The sequence below is a fragment of the Argiope bruennichi genome, chromosome 3 (genome assembly GCF_947563725.1).
Source record: "Argiope bruennichi chromosome 3, qqArgBrue1.1, whole genome shotgun sequence".
In the NCBI taxonomy this organism is placed as follows: Eukaryota; Metazoa; Arthropoda; class Arachnida; order Araneae; family Araneidae; genus Argiope; species Argiope bruennichi.
Genome location: NC_079153.1, coordinates 2,983,178 through 3,009,697, shown reverse-complemented (window position 1 = coordinate 3,009,697; position 26,520 = coordinate 2,983,178). Strand labels below are relative to the sequence as shown.

Sequence of the window (26,520 nt, the reverse complement as noted above, 5' to 3'; positions counted from 1 at the left end):
TGAAATTGTTCTCCCAGAACCAACAAAACTCCGTTGAAGCTCTAAAGGAATTTCGTCGTATGAAGCAGATACGAAGAGTTCCATGTCTCCAGGCGCCCTACGCAAAATGATGCAGAAATTTGAAAAACTGGGCAACTTGGCATTCTTCCAGGTAGAGGACGGGAAAAAAAACCCGTCTTCAAGAGTCGAAAATGTTGTTACCGTGCTCGTTGAAGCCAGCAGCCAGTCGCCGCATAATAGTGTGAGTTTGCCAGTTGTTTCCCGTGTTCTGTATATTCAATTGTACGAAAAATCGTACGGCAGATTTTGTATTTTCATCCATACAATATCAAGTCTGTGCACCTGTTGCAGGGCAGGGATTAAAAGGTCTGTAAAACGTTTGCACTTCAGTTCTTTATTCGAATGGTGGTTGACACAACTTGGCTGCGGAACATTCTGTGGAGTGATGAGGTCCACTTTTGCCTAGATGGGCAAGTTAACACTCACAACTGACAAATTTGGGCAGAGGAAAACCTTCACGTTATCCAGGAACAACCCTTGTATCCTGAAAAAGTGAACAGATGGTGGGGTTTTACAGCTACTTTTATCATTGGACCGTATTTCTTTGAAGAGATAAATTCGACTGGAACCAAACCTGTTCCGTCACCGGACAACGGTACCATGATATGCTGAAGGATTTTTTAATACCAACTCTTCTACAGCATGGATGCTTTCAAGACATCATTTTCATGCAGCATGGTGCATGAATATATCATATTTATCATCGTGTAAAGCTATTGTCAATACAGCATTTCACAGAAGCATGAGTTATCAGACGTCATTTTCCAATAGCATGGCCTCCTCGCTCGCCGGACATCACCCCTTGCGACTTTTGGTTTTGGGGTTATTTGAAGGACAATATCTACAGTCAAAGGCCATCATCTCTACCAGAGCTGAAGGACCACATTCGGCGCCATATTCTTAATATTCCGGCAGACTCACTCCGGTCATCTATAGAAAATATGGTTCTCCGATTAGAGCATATTGTTGAAAATAAAGGAGGACATATTGAGCAATTTTAATTTTACTTTATTTAACAATTATAAAACATATTAAATGGTATTATGAGTATAACAATGTCACCTAAAGTCGAATTTTTGTACTATTTTTTATTTAATAAATGTAAAACGCATCATCTCAATAATCTGTAGTTCAAATTTTATCTCATTTGGATCAATAGAAAGCATTTTAGAGCCCTCTGAAGGGGGTAACTCATTTCTTGCTAACCCTGTTTTTAATTACTGGAAATGAAAATGCTAAAAATAAAGAAGAACCAAACCAAAAAATAAAGAAGAACCAAAAAATTTTGCAATTTTTTTTTATTTTTGGCTGAAATATTTCTGTTATGAAAATAGCAATAACTGGTTATTGTTTCTATCCAAGATTTTATATCAAACTCTTATATATGAATTTACTAAATTTTCGTATTGAATTCTGCGTGCATTCGCAATCCTGAGTGCATTGTGTGCATTCGCTATCAAATAAACAAGTTTTCCCTCTTCCTGATTTTATAGCACGTATTTCTAGGTACATAATTTTATGTTTCTCTCCATTGGGAGTATCTTCAATAGGTGATATTTTTTTATGTACTTAGATATATGCTAGATACCTTAAGAGAGTTTATTTCACAAAATGCAGGAAATTCCTTTGCCATCTTCAAACATTTTCCTGGACGTTCCGTTTATTTTATTTAGGCGTTCGAATCTCCACTAAAAACCAAAAAAAAAAAAAAAAAAAATCCTTCTCTTTTTTTTACCTCAGACGCATCTTGTTAAAGAAAGAATCTTCCGTCACATGAGACTCCGGTAAAAAATTCCTTTCAAAAAGTAGCACTATTTAAACCAAACTATTTTGTAATACATATTGAAAAAACATTTTTTTTTTTTTTTTTACTTTTTCTTTTGCTTCAAAAGCTGCTATCTGCACACAGACGAATTTTCTGCATTTTTTTTCAGCCATTTCTAACCGGGTATCGGAAAGTATTTACTTTCCCAGAAATGTATAAAGGAAACGTAATTTTCCATCCCTAAATATTTTTGTTAACGTTTTCATATTTCTTTTGAAACTGCTTTTCGTGTCTATCGAAAGAAGTAACGAAAACGAAATTATTCTTTTGGTAGGCTTCTTAGGTTTTGGTGCAGTTGATTCCATTTTTTTTTTAAATAGATGCTTCTTCCCATTAGGGAACACCACGTTCGCCTCTGTCGCCAAGATTGGCGGAGCCTGTGCGCTCTTGCTATTTACTTATTTATTACTAACATCGCAAGATCATTTGAGATACTTCTATTTAATTTTATAACTCGTTATGAATAAGGTAAGGTACTGGAAGAAATTTTCCTGTTTTGTGTTTAGTGTATCTGTAGAAAAACTCTACAGAGTTTTTCAAAGATATTATATAAAAAAAAGGAAAACGAAAATAGATCCTTTTGTCCGGAGATATAAAAAAAAAAACTCTTACATGCCATTTTCTCCTCTAATTTCATAAGGGTTGGTATGGTTTATTATATTAACATCCCATTGTAAAACAACCCTAAGGCTATTTTGGAACGGACCTGGTCATTTTGAACCACAGTCAGATGATGAGGACGACACCTGAGTTGACACCCACCTCTCCAGCCTCCCATATCACACCAACGGCAGAACGTTTGGCCCTGACGGATTTAGCTTGCACCAGACCCTCTTATGCGACGCTCCTTCGGTGGAATCGGGTCTCGGACCTGCAGCCCTCCGGTTCCGAAGCCGAGACCTTACCACGAGTCCACCGCTTCTCCTTATAAGCGTTGGAGATATGAGAATGTGAAATTCCCATGGAAATATATCGTAGAACAATTAAAAAACAGCTAAATTCACATTTAGTCACACCGATCTTTTCTCGTCCGTCATTTGAGTGACCGGAACATTTTCAATTTAAAGGCAGTTAGTTCGCAATGATAGAGTGATAATGTTACCTAATGCTTCTTGAATTATCTTTATATTTTTAATAGTAAGAGAGTTAGGGAGAAATGAAATACCCTCCCTCCCCCGCCGCGTATTTACTTATATTGAATTGGATTACCCGTCTACTCATTTGGTAGCGATTTTCATCTTTTCACCCACAACATATCCATTGCCGGTACATTCCAATTAAAATGACTCTAATTATTGTATTCCTAAAATAATTTTTACAAAATTAAAGGGGAAAGATAGCACGAACATAGCGACGAAAACAAAGTAACTACATCTTCCTGGTTCAGTGGTATCATTTCATTTGGCGTCATATACTCGTTCCTGTTCGTTCATTTTTACGGCATGTCTCCGACCCATCACACAAACCTTTCGATATACTTCGTTTTAAATTCTTTTTAATGCAAGCGCATTTATGTTCGCCTGGAAATCTCTCCGTGGAGGGGGAGGGGGCGCCTCAGATTTGAGGACGAGAAGATTCCCGTATTGTGGTTGGTTCTTGCCATCCTGGCAGGTGCAGAAATGGTATGATGTAGGGTCGACTACCCTTATCAATGATGGAACTTGCTTTCCACAGGAAGGATGGCACCTGGCCGATGATGGCCTTTAGGATTCCATTTCCGATCCCACCAGTAGTGTCGCGGTGGTCCTGTCTTTTATATTCATCCGTGTGCCTCAGGGCGGATCGGAGTAATCAAAGTGTGATGGGTGGGGTAACTGACTTTAGTCTGGTATTTATCTAGCATACCTTTATTCTGAGTGATACTATTAAAATGCGCACAAATAGGCAGAATGTTTTCTTAACTAAATGATTTGATCCAAAATGTAAGAAAAATTTTGGTTTAATACCTACATAACAATTTTTATTATTGTAGATAGCATTTTTTTTTTATTTATTTATAATGATGTAAGGTTTCTTAGATGATGAGATATAATTTCGAAAATATGTTTCATTGGGCTTTAAAATGAGGATCCTCATCAAAAAATCTCTGTCGAATGGGTTTCAAGATTGTAATACATTTTATTATTAAATTTATTTTTAAAAAATATAAAAATCAATCGTAAAATCCCCTTTGTTTATACGATTATATGTGAAATATATCCGTAATGCTGTTTTTATTTGCAATGTAAACTTGATTACAACTTTATATTATAGAAATAATGCATTATTTCTAAATATAAGATATAATGCTGTGCTTAGACTAATCAATATTTTACGAACTTGATAAACTTCTTCACCGGATTTGCTATTCCATTGTTTCCTCTAATAAGATATGCCAATAAAACGTTTTAATTTTTCTGTTTATTGGAAAACAAGACATTTGAATGAATTGAAACATGGCATGACCGCCATGGGACCGGCATGACATGGCATAGTTGCTCCTCGGGGGACCGGTCCTATTTCTTTCTCAAACGATTTATCTGTTTGGTTTTTCTCGCGCAACATTACTTGTGTCTTCAAAGAATGAAAAAAACGAAATATTGGATAGAAATGGGTGATAACGGAAGAGGAGCCAGGTAATAGACACTTACTGAATACAACAACAGAAGAATTCTAACGCAGCAGTTAGCGAAACACAACTTAGAATGCCACAAATCATAACTTTTCTGTATACAGGACGGATCTTACAAATAACTGGTTTTAATACATAGTGGCATGTAGACGGTGTGGAGTAAGGTTAACTCCTGTACTTTGATTTCTCTATAAAAAAAGCATTTATTAATGAATCTGAAGTTAGACATTTCATGAGGGAAGTTTGGCAGTAAAGATTTATTCTTCATCTTGCTGATGGTACTCTCTGTATGTGAGGTTCACAACTCTGAAACATTACCATCCTATCTGAGGGAACTGTCATTGTGATACAGTAAGCTAATATTCCTCCACAACGACCTGTAGAGTCTGTGCCGAAAAGAATATCTGCTGTCATCAAAGCCAGCCATTAAAAAATATTCGATAATAAAGCCAATTATAAAAATTCGAAGATCAGGTATGTGGAGAGGATATCAGAGAACTAATTTTTAAGAATCAGAAATAATTCTAAGACCGTGACGTCTGTTGCAATATGCATTGTCCACCATCGCTGCTGTTTGCTTAATAAAACTGAATATACAAATGTTTAATTTCTGAAATATGCAAGATTGCGTGAAGTGCCGGACTTGACACATTCCCGATATTGAAATCCTGTTGGTATGCCATGCATGTTTGCAGGTGTCATCTTACCACGGTTGAAAATTGCGGTGTTTGTCCCAAAATAGTCCTCGCATTGCTTCAAACTAAATTAAACCTGAGTTGAAAAGGAAGGAAGGAAAATTGTAAAAAGAAATTTTCTTAGGCTCACTTCTCTCTTTTCGTGAAAAGGAAATGCATTTAATGTTCACTATCCATTGTTATCAACTCCAACTATTGTAAACTGCGCCTATCTTATTAATGCGACCCTCTTTGTTCGTGAAACATTTCCGCGTGAAATTTTATAATCGCTCAGAAATGACCACAATTTTCTGATATAATGACAAGTGTACCGTCTTTACAAATGATATACTTGATGGAGATAGCGGAAGACTTTACTCTTTTTGTCGTCCAGGAATGCCATGATGGTTATACCAATTCTTAGAATTTAGAAAAGTTCTGTTATGCAGGAATATTCCAAGGATTAGATAACAATGTTGTCAGGACGAAGTATTCGAGGCATTAATTATTCAGAAATATGGCAAGGCCTGGTGTTACTACTATATAATTCGAAACATGTTTTAGGAATGCATTAAATTGTATGCGAAATTCACGAAATAGAGACTTCCCATTCTTGTATGTTCACCATGAGAGGTGCAGATTCATTCAGAATTATCTAAACAAATTGTCAACGCATTCTGAAACTTTTGATTCAAGATGCGTTTGAGAAACGGCTATAACAATACCAATGCTACTTGTAGCTTGGGGTGATGAAAATAGCACTATCCGATTCAAGTTAGATCAACAAGTTAATAATGTATATACAATATGAAAAGAGTTTGGTAACTAAATTAACCAAAAATTACTTGCTAAAATCTTAAAAATGAGAAGGAAAGAAAGAAAGCTTCAATGAATAGTTTATAAAACTTCGTACATGCGTGATTACATTACTAAACACATATGGAAATATTTCATCTTCGTTTATAGATATAACATACAAACTACATGTTTGCAATAAATTTTAAAGTAGAATCAAAGCTACTTTATATAGATGTATTGTAAGCTATTAAATTTTTGTAAATATCAGAAATGTTATGTAAATATATTTTATGTAACGTCCTCATTTAATCTTCTTCTACACTCCAAAAGCCACCTAAATTTATCTATGGTAAAATTCCATGAAGATTCCTATTTCTCCATTCAATATTCTTCAGATTGCAATTTTGAGCGGAAATAATCTTTTTTGGCTGAAAGTCGCCTCGATTCGTCATCATTCGTATTTCATTTTATATATATTTTTTTTTCCCAACATCCCTTTGGACGCATCAAAAATAAATAAATATTCAAGTTCAAAAACTAAGATAACGACATCTTGTACAATTGTTCCGGGGTTTTATTCGAGTATATATTCAGGAATTCAGTTGAAAACGCATCTTGCTCGAACCCAGTCAGAATGAAGAGGAATAAATAAAATAAAATGATGTGAAAATATCAAAATATTTGAATATGGCTCGTACTCTTAGAAAGCTATTCTGCTCCGTTCTACCATCCAAATGAAATTACAAATTAGATTTGGATATTTTTTTCTATATATCAAATAGTTTTCAGTAATCGATTGCTATTCTTGGATTTTCTTTTTTCTTCTGTGAATTCTTCGGCCATGAAATAATTTTTGATGTATTATTTTTGCTCTTCTTCTATTTTAATTTCGAACCAATGATATTTTTGCCTTTTAAAATTTGTGCATATGCAATAGGTAAATATGTAATTATTTTTATCCCGCGTAAAGAAAAAGAATTTCGAAATCATATGGAATCCTTTTCTACCTTCTGTAAATTTTATATTAGAATTTAATAAAATGACACTCTAGAATTTCCTGGTATTTCTTGTGTTTCTTTTTCATTCGAAAAGTTAGACTTGAAATAATTGAAAATAAATAAACTAATATCATTTTATGTTATTTAATTTATTATTAATCCGTAGTTTGACCTTAAAATGTCCTTGTTACTTAATGCACATTTCAGAATTATCATCGAAATTGTGTATTATATATACGAGATGATTCAAATGACACAGGAAGTGTTTAAACCTCTCTTTAGGGAAAGATGCTTGCTTATTATTTCATGCAAATTAAGTTTGCCATTTTTGAGAGTAGAAAAATTAATAATAAATCTAATAAATTAATTCATATTTTGGCATGAGAGAAAGAAATGATACTTGATGCTGGCAGTTTAATTATTTTATAGCAAGCTCAATATTCTCTTGCATTTTTTCATCAAACGCGTATTCTGTTCTGAAATTGACTTTACGAAATCGGGTTTCCCATTAAGTGCTTTATCCACAAATTAGCAATGTTTCTGCTGCTCCTAAAGCATTTTGACAAGTTAGTGGCTCTCTGACAATTACGAATTTTCGAAAATTTTTCTTGGATTTTGAATAAACCATACTATTTGGTGTTAACCCGAACAAGACCACAAATCATTCCAAATAGGGAAGTAGAAGAATAAGCAAATACAATAGTGGAGCAGGGAGCAGCAAGTGCTCATAGTAGCAGTAGTGCGATAGCATGGGCATTGATCATGCCATATGCGACAATGTGAAGAGTTATGCGAAATGCCCCTATGTTTTATCCGTTTGAGATATATCTCCCTTATTCTCATGATAATGAAGTGCGAAACCCTTTTGCTTTGACGCTCATCGCTTGGACAGTATAGCTTACGATACTATCCAAGCTTACGATAGCTTTGGCAGGTACTGTGTGTGCTGTGCACATCGCATTTGCTGTTCAAGCATTATTTTGTCAAAAATTTTGGGATGACAGAGTGGTAGCAAGCCATTTTCATCTTGGGCATCACATTCAACATCTTGGGCGTCACTTTCTTACATCCAAATGGGCAGCGGTGGCCTGTTGGAAGGTCTCGGCTTCAGAACCGGAGGGTTTCAGGTGCGATTCCACCGAAGAACCGTCGTGTAAGTGAGTCTGGTGCACGTTAAATCCGTCGAGGCTAAACGTCCGCTGGTGTGACGTGGAAGTTTGGAGAGGTGGTTCTAGCTCAGGTGTCGCCCTCGTCATCTGACCGCTGTTCAAAATGAAGAGGATCTTCCCGAAATAGCCCTAGCGTTGCTTTAAAAACGGCACGTAAATATGATTAAACAAAACAAAACAAAACAATCTTATATCCAAAGTTTTGTGAGTTTTGGCTCTAGGCATAATAAAGTTATCTCTGCTGTCTAAAAAGGCAAAATTTCGGAACGTGCATCCTTACTTCGATTTACGTTTTTAAATGGAATATGTTAGGTATCGAATTCGTATATATAAAGGCTAAAGAGAGGGAGTATATATAGAGCCGTATCTGTGATGATCATGTGTTCCACATGTGAATGCAATAAACTTATTGCAAAAATCTTTGTTTTAGTCATATTATCTCATTTGTAGTTAATTTATGAGACTGTGAGAAAAAAATTTGGCTTGTCAAAATACTTCTCCTTTGTTGATGCGCATTAATAATCGCTGCAGAATATTAAAAATCATATAAATAGTTTTTCAGTAGTGCCATTTCTTTCTCTAAAACCGAAATAGAAACTTCATTTCTTTTTCTTTCAGAAATAGAAACCACATAGGATGTCTGGGTAAAATGAGCCAAGTAGCTTTCTCTACAGAAAAGTTTAAACAATTCCTTTTTAATCATTTACAGAATCCTAAATATATATATATGGCTAGTCCAAGTCCGAAAAAAAAAACATTTTGTCTGTGAACACGATAACTCAAAATCGCTTTTTTGCCAGACGAATCAAATTCAGCACACGCCAGATGTGTAGATAACTTTCAAATTTTGAATAAAACTTATTCAGCGTAAGTCTGTCTATCCGGCTGTTCATGTACAAGTAAAAGTGATAACTACAAAACTTAAGTTAATGTTATAGTGATGCCAATTTTATGCATTATTATCCTTAATTTTAATCCTTTTTTAGAATTTACTCTCTAAAAGTAGAATTTATATTACAATTAGTGACACAATTGACAGTGTAATACTGAACAAAGATTGAATACCAATACTTATTTAAGTTCTGTGATTTCAAATTTACTGGGAATCTCTGTATTTTCTCTTATTTTATATAATTTTTAGAATTTGTGAATGATTTTGGAAGGAAGGCGAAATGGAATTATAAAACCACGAACAATAAATTAAATAACGTTTCTTACTTAACATCATCCTACTATGGATTTCGGATCAGAGATGATAATCTCCTTTAAAATTTTTTCATCTCTTAGACAGCTAAAAACGGAACCATTGATTTAATTCCCAAATAATCCTGATGTCTACTTAAATCTTTTCTGTCTTAGAACTACTCAGTCCCCCTGCGGTCCTTGACTTCTCTCCAAGGGTGTCCTTGCTTTACAAAAGGGTCTTTCTCCGTGAATAGAATTCAATTTAAAATTCATTTGACAATCGCCCCTTCGAATATTCTTTTCATTGTAGTCCCCCTTTTCAAAGGGGTCGGAATATCGTTACAGTAGGATCCCCGCTGTGAAAAGTTTGAGCATGCGTAACCGAGAAAAATGGATGAATTTGAAATAAAATTGATTTTATATAGCTGGGATCTTTCAAAAGTTAATTTACCGTCTCCTTTTTAAAGCTGTCTTTTTTTGTCGATGCTTTTGGAAGTTGACATAGTTTAATTCTGCATTGCGCTGGTTTTTCTCTTAACTATTAATTTTTCCGTTTCCTATTTTTTTTCCAAGAAAGAAACATGATTCAAAGTAAATTCATAGATGCCTGATTCATCTTTTGGTGAGTAAAAGTTATTACTCATTTGAAAACGCCCTCGAATGCTTAGAAAAATGCCTATATTACCTTTTTAAATGATCACTCTTCCGATTCCGAAAGTTATTCTTGATAAATGTTAATCATTTGCCTGTTGTATTGGGTACCGACAGCTGATATTTCGAGGTTAATTCCCGGTAAAATGTTCAAGTCAATGCCTCTGTAGTATTTGGTTTCTGAAAAGAGTTTTTCATCAAAATATTTTCAATCTTCAAACACTGATGATCACATAACTAAGAAGGCTTTCTGTTCATTGTGTCTCTCTAATTCTCTGTCAACGTCTCTAAAATTTGAATTTTTAATGGAAGCGAAAAAAAGGATTTATTAAAATTAAATTAAAGCTTTTTTACAGAAACTAAACATATTTTGTAAAATATGAGTACTAAGAATTATTCAGCAATGTAGTCATGTGCACTCATTTATAATTTCTGCCGTATTTCAAGAATTATTCAATAAAAGATTAACTGATTCATCATAAAATTCAGTTTTCCTTTAAAAAGCATTTAAATGGTGTAAATAATATATATTTTTTTTCTTTTCGGTCAATAAATGCATGTCTGAAAAATTTTGAAGTCTAAATTTCATAGAGTCCTTTGGTCCTAAGGAATTATATTCAGTGAAATATTCTCGACTCTCTCAACTTTTAAATAAATAAATAAAACATAAAAAGGCGTTTTTATTTTCTGCAGTCAATCAAGCTACGAAGATTTAAATATCGTTTTTTAAAAACAATCAACAGTTTCATAATTCTAGGCTAATCAGCCTTGGGGAAATTCCAGGAGCCAATTAACTTATTTTCTTTGAGACGGTCAATGGAGCAGTCTATTTTTATAAGTTAAGAAATCTAGAAAATTCTCAAAACCAAAATGTGATGAAATGCATTTAATATAGGAAATAACAAAGGAAGCAAAAACGCTCTATCTTTTGTTTTTAATAGGAAGTGGGACTTCAAAATACAAATTAAATGATTGAAACAAACGAAAATTTGTCGACTTTAGTAGAATGCAGTAACTTCTTCATGACAATAATTGGCGCAGGTTTCAATAGAAGCGTCCTTAGCCGAAATATTCTTTTATCGCTTTTCAGTCAGACTATAATTCTGCTATTTCTAACTGACAATTTAATGTTTCAAAAGATGTAAAAGATGTCTAACTGCTTTTAATAAGTATGCCCTTTCTATTTAATTTCTTTTTTAGATTCTTGCCTCCAAGCTTTTTCTTTTTCCATTGAATATCATCAAAAATATTTAATCCTCCCATCAGAAAAAGGATGGTCTCGACATTCTTCCCGAAGCATCTGCTCCTAACCTGAAATCTGGTGACTTCGGGTCACGTTTCCAACAGCCAGCGGCCTCAATCTTTCTCATTCCCCCCTTTGACATCGGGGTTAATGTCTCTGTCAGTCCGGGATATCGACTGAGTAGGTGGGGACACCCATTCCCCCCCAATCACGGGAAGAACCCCTTCCCTAAAATCTTATCACAGAATTTGCCCTCTGGTCTTTTCTGGAGATTTAATCCTGGCACTGGTGGACGCTGTCTCGCGCAGGGCGATTCAATTGATATTCCCTCTTGTCCAAAACCTCCGTTTCAGTTACAGATGAGAATGGTATTAGTTGAATGTGAGCATTTTAATGCGGAAATGTTGACATGCAAGGGAATTGTGCCATTTGTAATGTGTATTTGTTGGACAAAATACCTTCAACTTAGGATAAAGAGGAAGACCGAAACTGGCAGAGCTAATTAAACAGAATTGTGTGCTGCCATTTGATTCGGTTGAATAGCTTCCTTCGCTGTATCTGTAGTCAGTACTTGGGTTGTAATCATTAAATATTGTATTAATTATTTCCATTTCTGATTTAATGCTGAATTCCAATTTTGTTTCATAATAAAAATTGCAAAAATACGAAATTTTATCTCCCATATATAATTTGAACTACATTTTCAAGCTGCTTTCAATATTCCAACTTATTTAAATTTGTAAAATGAGCCCCAACTTTTATAAACAGTTTGATGATTTTGCAATTTTACCGTTGAAATGAAGGCTCACTGCAGTGAACTATTTTTTTTTTTAAGTTTTTCAAATGTCGGTGCCAGATATAACGTGATGGTTTATCACAAGGTTTTAAAACTCTTTGAGATTTTTTTTTCTATTGGACAAAGTCTCAATTTTCACATACAAGAGAGAAATTTAAAAAGTTCGGTACTAATTAATAATAAATATAAAGAAATTTAATTTGTATACGATTTCACTAATTTTCATTCATATCCTTGAAGTCAGGATGCTTATTTTTTATTGCAAAAAATTTAACTGAATGTTAATCTAATGAATATCGTTTTATCAGATTTTAATTCTGTGTCTGAATAAATGAAATTTATTCACGCGTAAGAGCTAAAAGTTATAGAATTATTATTACTAGGTTTAACACAACTCACTTAAATCATTCATGAAAAAATTTAATTACTTTTCTTTCTAAATAATGACGTGTACTATTAACAACACTTTGAAACCTTGTTTAATTATATTAAAATACTTGTTCCTAAATTGTTTTTACACATATTGCTAAAATAATGATATGAAATATACACTCGTCCATAAATTAAGGATAATGCAAGTTCAAGAAAAGAAAGAATCAGAAGCAAAGCAAATGTGACTTATTTGTAAAGCCTATTTATTAAACAAAAGGTAAAGAGCAAAAAAGATGCTATATGTTTGATATCATTAATAAAAATTGCGATTTTTTCCCCCCTAGAGCAAATTTAAAAAAAAAAACCCTCTATTTACTAAAATAAATATTACATGGTTGGTATGATGGTTAATACATAGTATGTCTCCCAGACGATGCAATGCAGTCCGTACAACGCTTAGGCATGCTGAGTATTAAATTATCGATCTGATCTTGGGGAATATTACACCACTCATCAAGCAATGCTCTCCGAAGTTCCGGTAGACATGTAAGAGACGGTTGATGGGCTGCAACTCGCCGGCCAAGCATGTCCCACACATGCTCTACTGGATTCAGGTCCGGTGAGAATGCTGGCCAGTCCATACGGGTGATATCCTACAATCGAAGGCATTCGTTTAAGATGTTTGCACGGTGAGGACGGGCATTGTCATCTATAAACACGAATTCTGAGCCCATGGTGCCCCGAAACAAAAGTACATGTTGTTTCAGAATGACATCCCGATAGGTTTGGCCTGTCATGGTTCCAATTTGAACATGCAGGTCAGTTCTGGAACCCAGAATAATTCTTCCCCAAACGAGCAATTTTGCACCACCGTAACAGTGTCGTTCAATGATGTTCTCTCAGTAGTAATGGGTACCTTGTGTTCTCCATATGAAAGTCCAGCGAGAATCAGACTGGAAGCTAAACCTGGACTCGTCGGAAAACATCACACAAGCCCACCCTCACGACAATGCATGCTCTCTACTCCAGACTAACAGCTGTCAATAGTGAGTTGCAGTAAGTGGAACACATCTGACAGGCCTACGAGCATTTAGACTAATCTGCCCTAAGTGTCTGTATACGGTCTGCCTTGTAACTGTCATACCAGTGCAAATGCATCCTTTGTATCATAACTATGCGGTTATTGCACTGAAAGGTTTATAAAGCGCTTGCGAACAATTTTACTTCTTGCCTGTATTCCTTATACATCACTCTCTGACACTCCCGTCATTGTGATGTACTATCGGTGTCATCTAGTGGCTTCCTGCAATTTGCATATGATTTTCGAAGATGTGTGTAATCATTTTACAGGAGATATATGTATTTTAGAGTTCGATTTCCGTGAGACTCTGAATTATTCTTAATTTATGGACATGAGTGCAAAAGAACTGAATCTTCTGCACTGGTTACTGGAACGAATTTTACTTAAAAATTTTTTTTTCCTTCCTTTATTTCTGCCATAGCAGTTATGGTTTATTTGTCGCAAAATTTCTTAACTAATCGTATGAAAAGTCCATAGTAAATATTGACTCATGTTCTTGATATATTTACGTTTTTCTATATCATAAATAGCAAACTGGTTCATGATATTTATTATCCTCTCTGACAGTTCTTCTCTCTGTCAAAACCCATTAAGTTTCAAGCCCCCAAGTTTCAAGCGACTGTCAAAACAAGCCATCTATTTAATAGATGTTAATACATCGTGAATTTTAGTAAGAACCCGCCTACATTCTGCTGCTGTATTCGAAAATTCATCTTTAGAGATTATGAAAAGAAACTCCCGCACCTTGCCATCACCAAGCTTTTTTTAATCGTAATTAAATAGATATTTCCTTCCCCTTCCGCGTATTTCGATAACAGGTGTTGTTTGTCTCGGGAATGTTGGAAGATGAATTTTTTTGTCAGTGGAACGAAAATGGAGGAGAAAAACCATTGACTAGCGCATCATGCAAATGCGCATGATTGAATGAAGGTTATGACCTGAACTTATTCGAAAATAACATATTCAGTCATGTTACGAGGTGTATTCGGAAAGTAAGTACCGTTAAAAAAAACTAGTAATTTTTTTTCTAGCCAATTTAATTTTTACTTGAAAGAGCATACCTTAAGCTATTTTACTACATAGTTTCCGCCAATGTTTAGACGCTTGTCGTAGCGGGTTGCCAGCTTTCCTATACCTTCTTCAAAAAACTTCGCACCCCCACACACCTAGTGATAATCTAAGCGGTCTGTAACAATTTCGTACAAAACAATACGTGAAATTTGGGGAAATTCATCGGAAAGCGTCGTTATTGTGAAACATCTATTCACACGGATTCTTTCATCAACATTCCTTACCAGATCATCGTGGACAACAGAAGGCCGGCCACAGCGGGTTTCATCGTGGACATTTGTTCGGCCTTCATTAAACATTCTACACCACTTCCTCACCATTCCATCACTCATCGTGTCTTCACCATAAATATCTTTAACTTATAAAGATAACTTATATTGATTTAATATCGATAGATTTCAGTTGGTTTCACATTTCTTGTGCTCAAAAATCGAATTACAGCAGTAATCGGTAATTGTTTTAATCATTTTAAATGTGTACAGCTAACTAAAAACACAACGTAGAGCGACTAAAATTGCGTCATTTGTGAGCCAATAAACAAGGAAGACTAGTGCACATGCGCGGAATGAATACCGCAGCATTACAGCGGCGGTACAATGAAATAATACCTACTTTCCGATTACCCCACGTATTTAACCCATTTAATTTCGATAGTTTAGAATTAGCTTTTTCGCAATCTTGCTGTAGCCATAGATTTGCCATCATAGATTCAAAAGTTCTTAACTGTGAGTGGTAACCTCACTCATAATTTGTAATCATAGTCTGGAAAATATATTCATTGGGTCTTTGGTTAAACTGTGAACGTTCCAAGATAGAGAAGTTCTTTGCTTTTGTTTGATATGTTATTGCTTCTAAATATATACAAAAAAATTACATGATTATTTGTATAAAGTAAAACATAACCTAGGCCTTGATTGCGTGGTTGGCAGGGTGTTAGATTCACATCCCTTGGGTTATAATTTCGAACCCCGCCGGCCGAAGACTCTCCGTGTACATGATGGCTGGTGCACGTATAAATCTGTCGTAGCCACAAATTCCTCCAAGTTTGAACAATGCCACTGGAGGGTGCCGGAGCAGAGGTGTTCGTTCTCTGATTCAGTTCTAAATTGCGATCTGTGGATGCGTGAATGAAGTCCGCCCGTGAAAAGGGCTGTGGCGCACGAATAGCTAAGACGTACTCTTGGGCCTAGATGGTGCTACTGAAACAAGAGACGCTAAAACTCGGCTTAAAGTCGCTGACTTAGTCAGCGGGCTTGTCTATGCCAAGTGCCATATGCAGCAACAAAACATAACCTTCTTATGACATGCTTCTCATTATAGGATTTCTTTTGGATATGAAATTGATCAGTAGTATCCGAATTAACATAATATCGGAGAAAATAGAATTTTCCTGTTAATTAGGTATTATAATATTAGTTATAAGCGCAACTTTTTGAAAGAAATGTTTGAGTAAGTGTTCGTGGAAATTTCAAATTTGAGTCATTATCCTCCTGCAGTAACTTCAAATCACTTTGTTTCCACATTCAATAATTGCTTTCTTTTTTCTATGTCTAAGTATTTTTTAAATGGGGTGAAAAAAATTTCTCTTTTTTTTTAAAGTAAAAGTACAATAGAATTGGCAATCATAATGGGTCCTATTTTTAAGTCAATCGGGAGATGAATATCGTGCAATGTCAAGTTTCAATTTCACGGTTCAGAGATATTTTATTTAATGAAAAATTTTGCGCTAACATGTTGGTTTTAAAATGATCAGAAATATTTACATTATATAACAACCAATATAAAAACCAAAGGGCATATTCTCTAAAATCCTTGATTGTCACATATTAGCACAAAAGTTGGAAAACTTAAAAGTTACTGAGAACATCTATCAATGAACACTTACGCCCAAAGCGTACTAAAACAATTTTTATGAATTACTTTATCTAATAAAATAATTTTGATCGAATATTGTGAGTAATGCTGTGTTGAATTCTTTTCAGTGGGCAGAGAGAAAGAACCTGCGCTGTCTTATGGAACGGAAGCCGATGAGGAAGGTAACATATTTTTTTCTGAACATATTTTTTTAAATCTATAAATTTCATCTGAAACATCCAGGATTTTATCAAGAAATCGTTAAAAAAACATTTTCTGTGTACCCTAAAAGTAATCCTGAATGTCCTTTACCTGAAATTTGGGAACCTTATAAAAAAAGGCTGTCCCAAATGTGTTCTCCTTTCTGTTGATAGTACAAAAATAAGAAAAGTTTGGAATTTTTTTACTTTCTGAATGCTCTCTCCTCTCACATGTTTCCTATTATTCAATTCAACTTAATACTTTACATTAATTTTATAAATAGTATTTCCTTGAAAACAATGTTCTACATATTTATTCTCCTTGAGTGCCATAATAGCAATGATGGAAATAAAAGAGTGTCGCTAAGTTTTTTCAAAAGAATCTAAATACTCCATTTGTAAATATAAATATAATTTATTTCAATTGAAATTGTTACTTTATAAATGAATTATTTACTTTTTCAACGAAGCAAAGAAGTTTTCTTAAAATGAAGCATAAGAAGTATTCCGATAGTAGTTAATCCTTTCGCGTCCAATGACAAGTCTGACTCTTGCATTGTATTCTAGAATTATCAATTTAGAAATTAATTTGAAGCAAAAAAATAACTTGAGAGTAACTAAGCAATGGCATAGCTGATAAGTATTGAAATAACAATAAATTTCTCAACTAGAATTTATCGTCTAATAAAGAGTTTAAATAAATCTGTATTTCACGAGTTAAATTATAATTGTGAAATATGAGAAAATTCATGGATATCTTTTTATCAAAATAAAATTTTTCCTAGTTATTTGGCGATATAGGAACTCTAAATATCTTCTAAATTTCTTCTTGCCAAAATATTCTTTGAATGCCCGATTTCGTTGCTTGTACTTCAACGTCAAAGGTTTGGAATTTCGCTTTGATTAGTGACCTTTGCTGCATCCGAAAAAATCTCTCCTGAACTCAAAAAAAAAAAAAAAAAAAAAAAAGGTTTATTCGAAACCATATTTATCTAATGGAAAAACCCTCCAGTTATGAGTATCACTGATATGGGTTGGCGTAAAGTATATCATACATGAGTCACATTATCGTATTTTTAATCTTGTTATTCGTTATTATTCGATGCACAAATTATTTTGTAATCTCGTCTTGTGTTTGTGGAGTGATCAGTACAATAGCGCGTCCCCATTTCAATGGCTGTGATTTAATGATGATTTTTTTAATCCATTAAAAGAAAACAAAAACGAAGAAGAATTTTAAATCAAAGTATTACAAATAAGAACTTAATTAAAACGAAAAATAAATAAACGAAAAAATCGAAAATCCGATTTAAGTTCCGTTAGCTTTCTATCCATCATCTCTTTTTCGCTCATTCTTCCTATTCTTTATACATTTAGTATTTAAGACCATATTCAAATGACTCTTTCGGAGTTGATTTTTCGATACGATTATTTCAGCTCATTCCATTCGCCAATGCTCCGTATCGATTCCAGCAGCCATCCCAGAAAGAAACAATAGTTAACGACCCGCGTTAAGCATGTCGTCGGTGCTGAGAAAGCTTCCCAACTTAATGCGAACGACGTTTGAGAACATCAATATTCAGCGTCATTATTGACGTCGGAAGGCGTCCGGAGTCGCTTTCAATTAAAGCTGTCAGCGCTCGAAGAAAGACCTCGGCCCTGGTTTCGCGAATTCTCTCTCCCAAAGACAGGTACCTCATTTTGTCAGAGCCTCGGATACGGCAAGCATACCTTTCACAAAACCCCAAACTAATTAGTCCTTCTCCGGATTTCTGTACTCTTTTTGGAACCACCCACTCCGGGTTCGTCCAAACGCGAGGGAAGTGGAACTCTTGTAAAATGTAAATTATGCTCTTGTCCTGGCGAAAGCACCTTCATGGCTTTTGCCTGATTCCGGGATTGTATACAAATCGAAGTAACTTGCTAATGGCAATTCTGCTGATCCTTGGGCTTATGGCAATTAAATAGTGGGGATAAAAAATATGCGGAAGTTAATACGAGAAGTATAGGTTAGTCTGCGTTTAAACATGATTTAGCTATTTGTATTGCATCTATCATGCCAACTTTAAAGTCTTGAGTTTTATTGAATTAAGAATTCCTCTGCATAGAAATACATAAAGTGAGTGAATATGATTTTCAAGCAGTTTTCACACTGATGATTTAAGATCTCCTTCTACTGAATAATGAATCGTTCAATAATTAATCCTTAGTATTAAATTTTCCCCAAAGTGAAAATGAATCAGTTGGGCAAGACGAAGTTTTATATTGTCTAGCAGTAACCTCATACAAGGGAGAGCACACAGTATTATAAAATCAGAAGTACACAAAGTTTAATTTTCAAAACAGTTCAATGCCACTCTTCGTCACCTTGTAAATATTTCATCAATAAGACAGTTTCTTTTATGCATTTGTGAGTGTTTCCCAGTCGATCCAATTCAATGCAACACGAACTGTCTCCATTTGTAATGATACTTTTCTAATATTCGCGACGGAAATTTCATTAGTTTTATGAAAATACAGACTGTATTTTTCCGTTACTAAACTAGGCATTCATGATGGCTTAACTCTATGCCATAGCAGTTGCAGTAAATGGCATTTCAATTTTTCGCCCTCCTTTTAGGCTAATCATTGGGTATTACCCAAAATACATCGATAAATGAGTAAGCGAACCCCCTCCCCCCCCACACACATACACACACTCGCTTTGCCTTACTGATAATCAAAATTTCAAGACGGAAATTATGAATATTTGGAAGAAATGAATATCCAGCCTTCCACTTCACAAGTTTTCTCGCTGATGTTTCATTTTGAGTGCTAGCATTCCATTTGTGTGCCGAGGAATGAAGTTTAATTTTATACATCTCCAACATTACGAGAACCCTGAAAAATTGTGGAAAAGCTGCAAACTCTGTCTCTTAGATGTATAAATAATACTGGTTGCGGTAGAAAAACCCGGACAAATAATTTTTAATATAAATTTATTAAAAATAAATTAATAAAATATAACAAATAATTATATGATTAGATTTTTATTAATAAATAAATTTAATTGGTTTCAAAGTGACCACCTTTGGCACCGATGCAAAGGCGCAAACGCTTATTGAAATTTTCTGCAATGGATCGCAAGTCTTCTACCTTTAATCTATTCCATTCCCGCCGAAGCGATTGCTTTAAGGAGTCTAAACTTCTGTGTGGTTTAGTTCAAGCCCTTAACTCTAAAATGGACCATACACTGTAAGCCACGGGATTGAGATTCGATAAGTATTGTGCCCTCTCTCCAGATGATATCGCGTTTTGAAAATGCACCTTGCACCATTCTTGTGTCTTTTTGGCCTTGTAAGCTGGTGCGGAGTCTTATTGAAACGCCCAGTTTACATTGCCAAAGTCTTTTGGGACCATAGAAGTGCAACAGCTTCTAGAATGTCCCGCTGTTATTCTTTTCAATTTATTTCAATGTCCTTATTCCCAAAAAAAAAAAAAAAAAAAAAAAAAAAAACAGAGGTGTTTTTCCGTTTGCTCAAATTCCGCCTCAGACAATGGCCGACTTTGGATGTTTGGTGATGTTCAACAATTACCGAGATATTTGGAGCATCTACAGACTAAATCCTGTAGTTCTAGGAGTTATGAGCTTGTTGGACGGTAAATACCTTCTCATTAGTGAAAAGGAAACTCTCCCAGCACTGACTTACGGCCCGTCTCAAAAGTTGCCGGCATCTTTGGACCCGCAAGAGTTTGTTTTCTTCGATGAGAAGCTATACTTTTTGGAACTTGTAAGGCTTTAGTCCAAGCTCCGCTTTGACCAGCCGCCGCACTGATCAGTCTCTTATTCTCATTCCATGAGCGATATTTCTCATGGAAATCTTCGGATTTCGTTAAAGTCAGTTTTTGATGGCTTACGATTATTGAAAGTGTTCACGTTTTAGTTCACTTCCTCGACGTTATGTTAAGACCTTGCCATGTAATTTTATCCATCAGTTTCTACTTTTATATAATTTTACATAAAAACCCGGTCTTTATATATTAACCGTATGTCTGGCGCAGTATGGCCAAGTTTGGCTTTTGCGCCACTAAACTACACAATCCAATCCAATCCAATCCTCGACGTCGACCATCATTGCCAACTCTTTGAAACGACAATGTTTCGCGAGGCACATTCAGCAAGCGAACGATTTCGCACTGTCATTTTCCTTCCTTTAAACAACTCTGAAACAGCGGATCTTTTGCTTGACATTGTAATAAAGCCAAAAAACGACATGTAAACTAAGAGATATATCATAAGATATTGCATAGTTGAAGTGATAGACAAAAAGAAATGAACACAAATTAGAAAGAAATTATTTTTATTTCTATTCTATGATGCAATAACTTTGCCCGAGGGTTTTTTTTTTTTTTTTTTTTTTTACCCTCAAACAATAAAGAAAACATCAACCAAGCTAGGCTTACGTTTCCTGATAGAGGCGGTATGAACACAGGTATTGTGATCAGTTAAAGCAACCATCACCGTCTCACCCTCCACATGACCCATAATCAGAGATGTGATTAGCACAATTACAATATGGTTGATGTACCTTCTAAGAAAGCGAGAGTCATCTTACTTACCTGAGAACTTTTCTTCGTCATGTTTGAGCTGTCCCATCTCCTTAGGAGTAAGATTTGTACTTAAATACCTGGGACCATTTATCTGAAATTATTGGATAAAGCTCTTTTATTCTCCCCTTGTATTGGCATCCGCATAATGCAATGAATGCATTCATAAATAGCGCCCAGTGTAAATAACAGCTCCTCCATCTTTTTTAAAAATGCAGTCCTCGTATTCACCTTTTCATTACCTCTCACAAAGACATAATTGAACGTAAATAATTCTTTATAAAACAATTTTGAATAATATGGCCTAGCAACCGATCAGTACATTTTAATTATTCAACGGATTGATTCAATTATTTATAATAATGTAGAAATTATAATGGCTATTATCAACAAAAACATGTAATTAAGTGTTAAGACATAATGGCTGATAAACAGAAATGTACATTATATGTGATTCTATTGGGTGGGGGGGGAGGGGCTTAAACACTATCTTCACAGTTCAACATTTAATTCATATAATTATTCGAATTATTCATTCAAGTCCATTTAATGTGGTTTAAGGAATGAATACATCTAACATTTTCCCTGAAAGTTTAAGAAAATATCATTAATAACGTTTGAAAATATTTAAATTTTTTTAAAGAAACATTTAGTTATTTCTCATTGCAATGTCTTTTAGATGAAAAAGCCGTCCGTCATCAATATAAATATGCAGTAATCTTTACTAATATTAAAAGTGGAGATATATTTATCTGTGGTCTGTTTGTCTATTAACGTATTACAGGTCAAACTATTTAGCTTCATTTTATCAGATTTGACACAAATATATTTTCTATGGAGGTAATTTGCACCTCAAAGCAATTTTTTGAAACTTGAATGAGTTTTAATGAGTTAAAATTAATTCTGCTTGTCTTAATGATAACTTCTGTAAATATAATTAAATAAAAATTGTTCTATCATCATATTTTTAAAAAAAAAAATCACCATTTCAATAATATATATTATTGAATTTTTTTAATAAATAATTTTTTCTTACTCTTAAGGAGTGAAAATAGAGTACGCAATTTTAACGATTACAAATATTAGATTCTTCTCTCTCTCTCTACGTTTTTCAGCAAAGGTAACTTATATTTCACAGCAAGATGGGATGCGAATTATAAGAAATTTCCTAATTTCTAAAAGGATAGGTATTTTTAGCAGAGCTATTCATATGACTCGCAATTATATTCTACTTTAGAAGTGTCTGTAACTAGTAATTTATTATATTTATTTGTGCGATATAAAGTGAATAAATATATAATTTCTAATCGATCAATGCAATATTGAACAACCGTTATAATTTCCATCATGAATGTTATATTTTTAAATATTTTACAAATTACAGAGGCAGAAGACACTTTCTGCACCTGCTATTGTGATCATTTGATCTATATGTATAAAACTGAATGTATCGTTTGTTTCATTGAACCTTATAAAAACCCAAGCATCTTAAGAGATTCGAATGAAATTTGATACACATATTTTTTAGCCCCTAAAAGTATTAACTACTCTAATAAAAGTATTAGGTGAATTCCCTAAACAGTACAAAACATCGTAAGGTTTCCACGCCGTGGTTTCTATCACAATATAAACACTTATATTAAATAACATACATAACATATCTTTACACAAAAATTATTTTTGCAACAATTTAAAATTTAAAAAAATATCTCACCGGTTCTATTTTCGCAGAATTATTCCCTGATTTTTAATCATTTTTTGTAAGTATGAGCGCAACTTGTAACAGTTGCTTTTTTTTTTTTTGTCTAAATATTAAATACTTTCACTATTCGCTGGATAACAGAAGCCAAATGGTTATTCGTTCGTTAAAAATGGATGATGAAGACGAAGAAAGTTTGATGAGTGGTTCAAATATAATTAAATAAAAATTGTTCTATCATCATATTTTTTTAAAAAAAAATCACCATTTCAATAATATATATTATTGAATTTTTTTAATAAATAATTTTTTCTTACTCTTAAGGAGTGAAAATAGAGTACGCAATTTTAACGATTACAAATATTAGATTCTTCTCTCTCTCTCTACGTTTTTCAGCAAAGGTAACTTATATTTCACAGCAAGATGGGATGCGAATTATAAGAAATTTCCTAATTTCTAAAAGGATAGGTATTTTTAGCAGAGCAATTCATATGACTCGCAATTATATTCTACTTTAGAAGTGTCTGTAACTAGTAATTTATTATATTTATTTGTGCGATATAAAGTGAATAAATATATAATTTCTAATCGATCAATGCAATATTGAACAACCGTTATAATTTCCATCATGAATGTTATATTTTTAAATATTTTACAAATTACAGAGGCAGAAGACACTTTCTGCACCTGCTATTGTGATCATTTGATCTATATGTATAAAACTGAATGTATCGTTTGTTTCATTGAACCTTATAAAAACCCAAGCATCTTAAGAGATTCGAATGAAATTTGATACACATATTTTTTAGCCCCTAAAAGTATTAACTACTCTAATAAAAGTATTAGGTGAATTCCCTAAACAGTACAAAACATCGTAAGGTTTCCACGCCGTGGTTTCTATCACAATATAAACACTTATATTAAATAACATACATAACATATCTTTACACAAAAATTATTTTTGCAACAATTTAAAATTTAAAAAAATATCTCACCGGTTCTATTTTCGCAGAATTATTCCCTGATTTTTAATCATTTTTTGTAAGTATGAGCGCAACTTGTAACAGTTGCTTTTTTTTTTTTTTTTGTCTAAATATTAAATACTTTCACTATTCGCTGGATAACAGAAGCCGAATGGTTATTCGTTCGTTAAAAATGGATGATGAAGACGAAGAAAGTTTGATGAGTGGTTCAAATATAATTAAATAAAAATTGTTCTATCATCATATTTTTAAAAAAAAAAATCACCATTTCAATAATATATATTATTGAATTTTTTTAATAAATAATTTTTTCTTACTCTTAAGGAGTGAAAATAGAGTACGCAATTTTAACGATTACAAATATTAGATTCTTCTCTCTCTCTCTACGTTTTTCAGCAAAGGTAACTTATATTTCACAGCAAGATGGGATGCGAATTATAAGAAATTTCCTAATTTCTAAAAGGATAGGTATTTTTAGCAGAGCAATTCATATGACTCGCAATTATATTCTACTTTAGAAGTGTCTGTAACTAGTAATTTATTATATTTATTTGTGCGATATAAAGTGAATAAATATATAATTTCTAATCGATCAATGCAATATTGAACAACCGTTATAATTTCCATCATGAATGTTATATTTTTAAATATTTTACAAATTACAGAGGCAGAAGACACTTTCTGCACCTGCTATTGTGATCATTTGATCTATATGTATAAAACTGAATGTTGGGTTTGTTTCATTGAACCTTATAAAAACCCAAGCATCTTAAGAGATTCGAATGAAATTTGATACACATATTTTTTAGCCCCTAAAAGTATTAACTACTCTAATAAAAGTATTAGGTGAATTCCCTAAACAGTACAAAACATCGTAAGGTTTCCACGCCGTGGTTTCTATCACAATATAAACACTTATATTAAATAACATACATAACATATCTTTACACAAAAATTATTTTTGCAACAATTTAAAATTTAAAAAAATATCTCACCGGTTCTATTTTCGCAGAATTATTCCCTGATTTTTAATCATTTTTTGTAAGTATGAGCGCAACTTGTAACAGTTGCTTTTTTTTTTTGTCTAAATATTAAATACTTTCACTATTTAATTGCATCTGTAAATCACACTGTCTTCGGAAGTTTTCTTTACTTTTATTACAAGAATAAACTCCTTTTTATATGCATGTGCGATCATTTACTTTTAGATATTGTCTTAAAGAATTGTTACAATGTCTTTCACTGTTTTACCAAAATTTGCCTCATGTTTTAGCTCTGAAATTTTCAATGCTCTCAGTTGTGAAATTATACATATTTATAATTGTTTTATAGCTTAAGTTTGTAAAATGACTTGCAAATTTTTAACAAATGTAAACAGCATTTTAATTTTCATTTAATCTTGTTATTCCCTTCTTTAATGCTGATAACTTGTGCTCTTAGAAGATTACAATTCATTACTATTATTATTTACAAATGAATTCTACATCTCAAAAGATTTTATAAAAGAAATTATATGCACCCTTTGTTTCATTTCAGTAAAATTTTAAGAACATTCACTTGGATATAATTGATCCATATTTTCTTTTAAAAAATATCTTCGCTGTAAATATTTCTTCGTTAAAAATAAAAGTTAATGAATGGATAAGTGCAGACAAAGTGACATTTCATTTTGTTCTCAAACTGAATCAGATCAACAAAGAACATAATTTAATATGCAATAAAATGTGCGTTTTCAGTCGCATAATAAATATATTTAATTAACTCTGTCTGATTTAGCCAGTGCAGATATGTTTTCAAAGCTTTAACGTGTAAATAAGTATTGCAGAAAATATGGAAATATGCCATCACAAAATGATAATCATTCGAAACTTTTGTGAAATATTATTCTATTACGCGTGTAACACTCTCTTGAATCACTTAGCAAATAGGATATTTTAAATGATGGCAGTTTCATTCGCGAACCAAATCTATTCTCTGTATTAAATTCCTGCAGTGTTTCAATTCAATTCATTAAGAGCAAATAAGAATGTTTCCTTTTGTTATTATGGCAATTTTCGGCTTTTACAATTCGATCTACGATGGGAATAGAAGATTTTAATATTTACAATGTACGAAACCCTTTGTTTTAGGTTAGCTTGCGTGACAAAGTTAATTTTCGTAGGAACTCATTTCGAATGTTGTATTACGGTTCATTAGTTAGCTATGGATTACTAAAACTAACGCAGCGTGTAAGAATAACACAACTAGCGTGTTGCATTTGTATTAGCATTCAAAAACAATATTTATTATAACTTTCTTTGAATAATGCTTTTTCTCAATTACAAATGGTGGTTATTATTCTCCTTCTGTATTCAGTAACAAACTATGTTGACAGTTTGTCAGCAAGACACCCAATGAGAGAACTGTCGAATTCACGAAGGCATCAGAATGATTGAGGTTCATTGTAGAAAAATGCAGTTTATTAGCAAACATGGGTTGATGACACAAAATATAAACAATTATAATACATGAACATTACTAAGTCTTAGCAGCAGCTTATTTTCTTTTACGCAGTTCCGATCTCATGGATATATATAATAATTTGTTTTCACTTCTCATCCACTTGGCTGAAAAAATCGGATTGGTGAGAGGTCGAATTATAAAGATAATAATTAGATAAATAA

General features: G+C 33.4%; 1 protein-coding gene across 1 annotated transcript in view; it reads left to right on the top strand.

Moving 5' to 3' along the window:
* The window catches only part of LOC129964002 (netrin receptor UNC5C-like), a 353,390-nt gene that overhangs the window by 221,963 nt on the left and 104,907 nt on the right, over window positions 1-26,520 (top strand). The window contains exon 5 of the mRNA XM_056078651.1: window positions 16,517-16,570. Within this exon, the coding sequence (XP_055934626.1) occupies window positions 16,517-16,570 (54 nt within the window). The remainder of the gene's footprint in view (window positions 1-16,516; window positions 16,571-26,520) is intronic.